Raw genomic sequence first — 9,300 nt, forward strand, 5'->3', positions numbered from 1 at the left:
AAAGGATGAAGGTGACAAGTTGTGGGAAGGTTGGACAACATATAAAGTCTTAAAAGTCTTAGAACAAGTATTTTCTTTAAACACAAAAGGGACTTGACTGATCTCTTCTTGGCTTTGCAGCTAATTCCTCTCTTTCTTCTCTTCTTGGCCTAAATTGGGCTTTCCTGGCGGTTCAGCGGGTAAAGAATCCACAGGAGACCTGAGTTTGATCCCTGGGTCACCGAAGATCTCCTGGAGGAGGGCATGACAACCTACTCCATTATTCATGGACAGAGGAGCCTGGAGGGGTTTATGGGGTTGCAACGTCAGACATGACTGAAGCGACAAAGCATAGCACAAGCCTAAACTATCTCATTTTCATTTATTTCCGGCAGTTATTGAGAACAGTAACTTGGAATCCTCCAAATCCAGTAGAGGGGGACAGAAGTGCAGGTTGATGATAAGAGAGCCTTGACTAGGCACTCCACCACCAGGCGGCAGCGTCTGTCTCTATCGGCCCCTATCGTTTGGGTTGCTTTTTTCCCCTCCTCTCTGCCTGCAGGTCTCATTCTCAGTTCTCACTTTACTTATGCTGCTGCTGCTGCTAAGTCGCATCAGTCGTGTCCAACTCTGTGCGACCCCACAGACGGCAGCCTAAGATGATATTAGAACTCGATATCTGATAAATGATGCATCAGATCAACAGAGAGGAAAAATATTAATTTAAATAAATGTCTTTTAAACAGCTAGTCATCGAATAGGAAGAAATCACTTGATTATCTTAGATCACAGCTTACCCAACACAAAATATCAGACATGCGTTAAAGAGTGAAATTTAAAATACACCAAACAATAAAAGAGAAGAAAATCAAGTACTTACCAAATCCTAGTATGGATAAAGACTGTTTAACTCTTAGAAGCCAAAAAAAAAAAAAAAAGAAATCAACTGAGTTGGTTATATAAAAACTAAAACTTAAAAAAAAAAAAACTAAAACTTCTGTCACATAAGAAACAGGATAAGCAAAACAGAAAATAGTCTTTACACTAGAGATAAATCATAGGACATATGACAAAGAGCTGGTATAAAGAGCTCACAAAAACTAATTCAAAAAGCACATTGTATCCCTAATGAATTAACTAATAAAGAACACTAACAGAGATATCAAAAATGAAGAAATTAAATTAGGAAATAGGCCTTTAATAAAATGTACAACTCACTAGTTATCAAAGCAGTGAGGTTCCATTTCTTTTGGTCACTAAACTAAGATCAACAAAACTATTTGCAATGATTACATCCAAAGTTGGGGAATGCAGTTAAGACAGGCTTTTTGTATACACACTGTGGAAAAGCATGACAAACTATACTTTGGGAATATCAGGAGCCTTAAAAATGTTCATATCTTTTGGTCCAAAAATTTTACTTCTGGAAATATGTCATAGCATAATAATATTAGTTTGGGGATAAGCTATGTGCCAAAGATGTTTGTTAGATTTTAAAATGTTTCAAAATGAAAACATGTTCATGTTTCAATAAAATGGAAATGTTGATATATACCCTGGTTATATCCACTTGATGGACTAGCACACACATTTAAAATGATGATTACAAAAATTAGAAAATTAGAAAGCAAAAATTAGAAATAAAATTTCTAGGAAAATGTTATTTCCATTATGTTTGAAAATAAGCAGATAGATTCTTGGGAATGGGGATTAGTTTATTTTCTGTAGTTTCCAAATTATTGATCTTACTATTTTTAATGAACACACATGTTTGTGTGTATGAAAGTTGAGCATACATATATATAAGTTTATGTATAAATTTATACATGAATAAACAACAATAGAATGGGAAAGACTAGAGATCTCTTCAAGAAAATTATAGATACCAAGGGAACATTTCATGCAAAGATGGGCTCAATAAAGGACAGAAATGGTATGGACTTAATGGAAGCAGGAAATATTAAGAAGAGGTGGCAAGAATACACAGAAGAACTATACAAAAAACATCTTCATGACCCAGATAACTACGATGGTGTGATCACCCACCTAGAGCCAGACATCCTGGGATGCAAAGTCAAGTGGGCCTTAGGAAGCATCACTATGAACAAAGCTAGTGAAGGTGATGGAATTCTAGCTGAGCTATTTCAAATCCTAAAGGATGATGCTGTGAAAGTGTTGCAGTCAATATGCCAGCAAATTTGGAAAACTCAGCAGTGGGCACAGGACTGGAAGAGGTCAGTTTTCATTTCAATCTAAAGAAAAGCAATGCCAAAGAATGTTCAAACTACCACACAATTGCACTCATCTCACAAGCCAGCAAAGTAATGCTCAAAATTCTCCAAGCCGGGTTTCAACAGTATGTGAACTGTGAACTTCCGTATATACAAGCTAGATCTAGAAAAGGCAGAGGAACCAGAAATCAAATTGCCAACATCTGTTGGATCATTGAAAAAGCAAGAGAGTTCCAGAAAAACATCTACTTCTGCTTTATTGACTACGCCAAAACCTTTGACTGTGTGGATCACAATAAACTGTGGAAAATTCTTAAAGAGATGGGAATACCAGATCACCTTACCTACCTCCTGAGAAATCTGTATGCAAGTCAAGAAGTAACAGTTAGAACTGGACATGGAACAACAGACTGGTTCCAAATTGGGAAAGGAGTATGTCAAGGCTGTATATTGTCACCCTGCTTATTTAACTTATATGCAGGGTACATCATGAGAAATGGTGGGCTGGATGAAGCACAAGCTAGAATCAAGATTACCAGGAGAAATATCAATAACCTCAGATACGCAGAAGACGCCACCCTGGCAGAAAGCAAGGAGGAACTAAAGAGCCTCTTGATGAAAGTGAAAAGTGAAAGTGAAAGAGGAGAGAGAAAAAGTTGGCTTAAAACTCAACATTCAGAAAACTAAGATCATGGCATCTGGTCCTATCACTTCATGGCAAATAGATGGGGAAATGATGGAAACAGTGAGAGACTTTATTTTGGGGGGCTCCAAAATCACTGCAGATGGTGACTGCAGCCATGAAATTAAAAGATGGTTGCTCCTTGGAACAAAAGCTATGATGAACCTAGACAGCATATTCAAAAGCAGAGACATTATTTTGCCGACAAAGGTCCATCTAGTCAAAGCTATGGTTTTTCCGGTAGTCATGTATGGATGTGAGAGTTGGACATAAAGAAAGCTGAGCACTGAAGAATTGATGCTTTTGAACTGTGCTGTTGTAGAAGACTCTTGAGGGTCTCCTGGACTGCAAGGAGATCCAACCAGTCCTAAAGGAAATCAGTACTGAATATTCATTGGAAGGACTGATGTTGAAGCTGAAACTCCAATATTTTGGCCACTTGATGTAAAGAACTGACTCATTTGAAAAGATCCTAATGCTGGGAAAGACTGAAGGCAGGAGGAGAAGGGAACAACAGAGGATGAGATGAATGGATAGCATCACTGACTGAATGATGATAGAGCCCCTGGTGATGGGCCATCGGGGTGGGATTCCAGACACAATGCACAATTTTGGGGCTAAGATTACTTATCAGGGATTTTTCTGCATCCCTCATAGAGGAACTTCCTCCTGAAGCCAAATTCAGTTCTGGAAGCTTTGTGAAATCTTTGAGGCAAGCAAACTGATGAAAAATAGTGAGTCTTTAGGGTAAAAAAATACACACGGACCATGTCTTGTTTAGAGTCAGTTTCTTGGGATTTGCTACATCTTGGACTCCACAGAGGGTATCAGCGATGCCTGTGATCCAGGATCCTAGGACCAGTTTTTCTCTCTGGTGCTTTCAGTAACCTAATAACAGAGGCAGGGATTGGGGGGAACCAGAGTCCCTGTGCATACAAGGACTGTCTTTCAGGAGGGGATATGGAGGGCTGGCTCTGAGACAGGGAGTCCCTTGGCCACCTGTGCCCCTTGAGCTTTTTCCCAGGGCTTCCAGAATACATACTCTAAATACACTCCATTCTCTTTTCCTTCCTCCTTCTCTCCTCTCTCTGTATTTCCTTTTTTTTTCTACAAAAGTATTTATTTAGTCCTTATTTTGTACTGGCGGGACTTTCTTGGTGGCTCTGATGGTAAAGAATCTGCCTGCCAAGCAGGAGATGCAGGTTCAATCCTTGGATCAGGTAGATCCTCTGGAGAAGGAAATGGCTACTCACTCCAGTACTCTTGCCTGGAGAATTCCATGGACAGAGGAGCCTGGTGGGCTACAGTCCATGGGGTTGCAAAGAGTCAGACATGACTGTGCAACTAACAGTCCCCCACCCCTGTGGCTGTGTTTAATGGGTAAACAAATAAAATTACAGTACAGTGCAAGCAGTGCTGTGAAAGATGAGCAAGGGCTCTGGGGGAGGACAGAGGAGGAACAGCGGTCCAGATAGGGGAGGAGGACAGGGAGGACTTCCTAAAAGAGAGGACAGCCCATGTGTCCTGAAGTCCACGTAGGGATCAGGCAGGTGAGGGGGTACAGCTAAGGGGTGGCACAGGCAGAGGTCAGTGGATAGTCTCATGGGACACTGTATCTCTGGTTGTCTGACCAAGGCTGTGTGTGTATATGTGCATGTGTGTACATGTGTAGTTGTGTGTGTGAGCATGTGTGGATGCAAGTGTGTAATATACCAAATGTCTAACATGTGGCCCAGGAGATGGGGAAAGGAGAAAGAGAATGGGAGAGAAAGGAGGAGAAACAGACATAGAAAAAAGGAAAAGGGAAGAAAAAGAAGGGAGCCAAGAGAGGGAAATTGGAGTTGAATGGGATGATCTGAGTCATCATTCTTGGAAAACCCAAGGGATAGAGTCCTGACAAATGGACTCTTGGAGTTTTCCCCATTCCTCATACTGTGCTCAGATCTGAGGAATTGGGGGAGTGCTGTCTCACCGTCACTGGTAGTGGAAGAAAGGAGATCACACATACAAAATAATGCTAAATACTGAAAATTTCAGGGCAGAGAGAGCACAAGGTGGGCTGGAAGAGTCAGAAAAGCCTTTCCAGAAGAGGTGAGTGTTGAGGGAGCAGGTCTCAGGCAGACTCTGCAGAGCTGACCAGAGTCCTGCTTGGATCCTGACAGGGGAGCCATGTGGGGGTTGCTCTTTTGTGGCTGACAGCGTGGATCTGTGTTCCAGGGCTCAGGATGCTGCTGCTGGGAGCTCTTCTACTGCTACTAGCCATGCCCAGTCATGGCCAGGACAACACCCAAGGGGCCCCGCTGCCCAAGGGGGCCTGCACAGGTTGGATGGCAGGCATTCCAGGTCATCCTGGCCACAACGGGACTCCAGGCCGGGATGGCAGAGATGGCACCCCTGGTGAGAAGGGTGAGAAAGGAGATCCAGGTAAGAATAAAATCTTTGGCCTCGTCCATCACAGACTCCTCCCGGGTAGAAGAAGTCTTCTAAACTACGAGAGGGCAATTGTTACTGACTAAGGCCCGTGTGCAGGGAAGAAACAAAGCTTTTTGATGTGACCCATAAGCAACCTAAAGTGAATTGTGGATTGGCCTTCTAGGGGTGAACACACGTGGTCCCTTTACAACCAAGTACCCTTGGCTCTGCTCTACCCACACCACCTTCCCCATCCTCTTTCCCATCTCAGCCTCATCCATCCCTATTGTCAGTCTGCTTGTATTCCTATTTTCCTTAATGTCCCCTTAATTCCCATTCTATCCAGTGGCATTCAACCACACTTACTGGGACCTCCTGAAGGTCACGGTCCTTTTCTTGGAGAACTCTTGCTCTAGTGCACAGGGCTGTTAGACCAGAGGGTTTACTCCAAATATGCCAAATATGCCAAAGTGAATACGGACAAATGCCCAAAGAGTGGAATAGAGAGAAAATGCCCTTGATGCAGACCTGGACTGACAATGAAGGCTTTCAGGAGGAGGCGGGGCTTGAGTGAGACCTTGAAGGGTGGGTATTGGGCAACCTAGACAGAGGGGACAGAAAAGTCCCCTATGTATGGTTGGTTGAGCCTGCACATAAAGTACTGGCAGGGTGGAGGGTCTGTGATGGAGACTTTTGGAGATAAGGTTAGAGAGGAATTTATGGGAGCCTGTGTTGTGGGGAGATGTGGAAGAGAAGGTTACAGCTGTCCCTTTTGGGAGCTCTTGTTGGTTCTTTGCATTATAAGTCAAGTAGATTGTAGGTAGGGGCCACAGGGACAGTGTTTTAGGGTGAAACCAACCTAAACAGGAGTTCTGTTCCTTGGGTCACTGAGGTCTTCTTGTTCTCTAGGTCTTGTTGGTCCTAAGGGTGACACTGGTGAAACTGGAATCACTGGGATTGAAGGTCCCCGAGGCTTTCCAGGAGTCCCAGGCAGAAAGGGAGAACCTGGAGAAAGTGCCTATGTATACCGCTCAGCATTCAGTGTGGGACTGGAGACCCGGGTCACTGTCCCCAATGTTCCCATTCGCTTTACCAAGATCTTCTACAATCAGCAAAACCACTATGATGGCACCACTGGCAAATTCCTGTGCAATATTCCCGGGCTGTACTACTTCTCCTACCACATCACTGTCTACTTGAAGGATGTGAAAGTCAGCCTCTACAAGAATGACAAGGCCCTGCTCTTCACCCATGACCAGTTCCAGGACAAGAACGTGGACCAGGCCTCTGGCTCCGTGCTCCTCCATCTGGAGAAGGGTGACCAAGTCTGGCTCCAGGTGTACGAGGGTGAAGATCACATGGGGGTCTATGCAGATAATGTCCATGACTCCACCTTCACAGGCTTCCTTCTCTACCATAACATTGAATGAGCACCATTAATGCAGAGTCTCCATTGGGCCAAGCAGCCCAAAGTGAAAGAACAGTCCACAGTCCATAGGTCTACAGTGTAGTTAGGAGACCAATCTAGCTGGGGGATTCTGAACATCATTCATTCATTCATTCATTGATCAAGTACCTTTTTTTAAGAAATGATATACTATGTTCCCAGGACAGTCTTGAAGAAGACATGTCCCCTGGCCTCAAGGATATGTTATGTAGTGGTAATGGAAGGATGATAACATTTACTGGGGAGTTTCATATGCATGACAAGATAACTGACTACAAGAAAGTATTTGATAGTGATGTTCTGTGCCTGCTATTTTTCCTTATGTTCCTGTCAATCCTGTGAAGTACACAGGAAACTATTCTTCTCTTTTTTACACTTGCAGTCCTGAGGATGAGAGAGCTGTGTGCCTAAGTCACACAGGCATTAAGTGGCAGAGTTAGAGATCCAACCCAGGGCTGTGGACCTTTTCCAGTATATTGTGTCTGTTTTAAGGACTATATAGCCTTTTGGTAGGGTATTGGTAGAGGTCCCCCACCAACTCATCTGAGAACCTTTGAACTGGCCTTCACCACATATTAAGCCTTTCCTTAGAAGCCCTCCCTCAGAGAAGGTGGTTCCATGACTAGGTCCCATTCCAGCTGGACTACTCCATACTTCCTCTTCTCTATGTCTTTCCTCAGACCCTTCTCTCTGGCCCAGAAAGTTGACTCCATCTCCACATGTTCACATCTTCCCTATTCCTCAAGACCACCAGGTTGGGAAGCTTCTTTGATGTGATATCTCTTCTTTCCTGAAAGTCTTCCTCATGCCTGGGCCCCTGTGCCCATCCATGTGTCACCATGGATGAGAGTCCTGGGTCTGCAAGTCATCCTCCCGCAGGCCAGGCACAATTACCCACAGAGGATCATGCTCCCTGCACAATGAGTCCCCTTGCAGGTCCTTGATTGATGCCTCATGAAGATCAAACTATGGAACCTCCTATCTACCCAGAGTTAACTCCATTCCTGTCTCTCCATGTAACCAATCCCTATCTACAAAAACAGTTTTATTTTAGGAACTCCTTGATTTTAAACTCCTAATCTTTGTTCCACTGGATAGCTTGAATCTTTTCCACTGAGGTTAGGGATGACTGTGCTTTCCAGAACACTTAAAGAATTTTCCCTTAAGGAAGTAGCTTGAGCCTGCAATGCAAAGCCCATGAAAGAAGTTGGAAACTATTCTTTCTTTGAGTACCAACAGGGTCAGGGGAGACCTGGGCCTCCTGAATCTACTCTTGCTCTTAAGAAGTATTAAAAACAGAAAGAAAACGAAGAAAAGAAAATGATAACTGAGTTGACTATTTTAATTAGCTTGATTGTGGTGATTGCTTCACAGTGTGTGTCTGTATCAAATCATCAAATTGTAAACCTTAAATACATGTGCTTTGAATTGTTAAATATTCCTCAAAAAAAAAAAAAAGGAATTACAGATAGTCGATGGTGGTAAACATCCTCTCAGGATGAAGATGAGTGATGTTCTTCAAAGATTTTAGCAAAAGCAGAGTTAATAGCATTCTGTATAAATATAGAAATGGAAAACTTAGCTATTTGCTTGCAATTTTAATTTCTGAATGATTTCCTTTTGACTATTCATTAGGCAATTATGATATCTACATATAAGGCTTAGTTTTTTAAAATGCTTGTATATCATTATTTTCTACAAGTAAAGATATTGTCCAGCATTAAAAGTAGAACACTTATTTCACGGATCTTTTGTTTTCATTTTTGGAGAAGACATGGGGTTTAGAGAGGGATGAAGAGGGGTAAACTTTGTGTTAATCAGAACTCTATTTTGTGAATGACAGGTAAGATGTCCTTGCATTTCATTGGCTTTGGCTGGGTTGTGTGCTCGTCTCTGACCAGTCACTGGAGTTAGGATGATGTAATATATTTATTGACCTAATTGATTACGGCTCAAGCTGGAGAAGGAGTATTTTCCTTAAAGCAAAATCTGGACAGTTACCGGAGTGGTAGATTCAAGGCTTTGTTATCTGTCACACGCACCACTTAGAGTTTGGTCTGGGATTTTAGTAGTTTAATTCTTTTTTAAAAAAAATATATATTTGCCGTGCTGGGTCTTAGTTGTGGCACGCCAGATCTCAATCTTCATGGTGGCCTGTGGGATCTTTTAGTTTCAGCATGTGGGATCTAGATCCCTGACCAGGGGTGGAATCCAGGTCCCTTGCATTGGGATCGAGGAGTCTTGGCCAGTGGACAACCACAGAAGTCCCTGTAGTTTAATTCTTGAAGCCTCTTCTATGTTTCTTTTGGTCTGTTCTGCGTGTGTACACTGGGGGTTGAGTCTGGGACTTAGGGAGGGTCTCAAACATGATTAGAAGTCCTGTTCCAGCTCTTTCCTCTCTGGCATGTCCCTACATTCTCCAGCCCTCAGGGACCCTCCTTTTCCTGATTCTTATTGCCAGGAAACTAAGATTCTCTCTGAATTTTATTTTCTTGCACTATTGTGCAGTCCTGTGTGACTTCGGCTGTCTTGAGGGGGATAAAGCAGTA

The 9,300-nt window shown here is 42.9% G+C and overlaps 1 protein-coding gene across 3 annotated transcripts in view; it reads left to right on the forward strand.

Annotated features, from left to right (window-relative positions):
* Nucleotides 1–8,489, forward strand: part of ADIPOQ (adiponectin, C1Q and collagen domain containing) — a 36,264-nt gene extending 27,775 nt beyond the window's left edge. For all 3 annotated transcript variants that reach the window (XM_081571439.1, XM_081571437.1, XM_081571438.1), the window contains 2 exons: nucleotides 5,110–5,316; nucleotides 6,214–8,489. In XM_081571439.1, coding sequence (XP_081427565.1) covers nucleotides 5,110–5,316; nucleotides 6,214–6,734 — 728 coding nt within the window. In that variant the 3' untranslated portion in view covers nucleotides 6,735–8,489. The remainder of the gene's footprint in view (nucleotides 1–5,109; nucleotides 5,317–6,213) is intronic.
* The last annotated feature ends 811 nt before the right edge of the window (nucleotides 8,490–9,300 follow it).

This window comes from Giraffa tippelskirchi, chromosome 2, assembly GCF_054371585.1.
Source record: "Giraffa tippelskirchi isolate mGirTip1 chromosome 2, T2T-mGirTip1v1.2.pri, whole genome shotgun sequence".
NCBI lineage: Eukaryota > Metazoa > Chordata > Mammalia > Artiodactyla > Giraffidae > Giraffa > Giraffa tippelskirchi.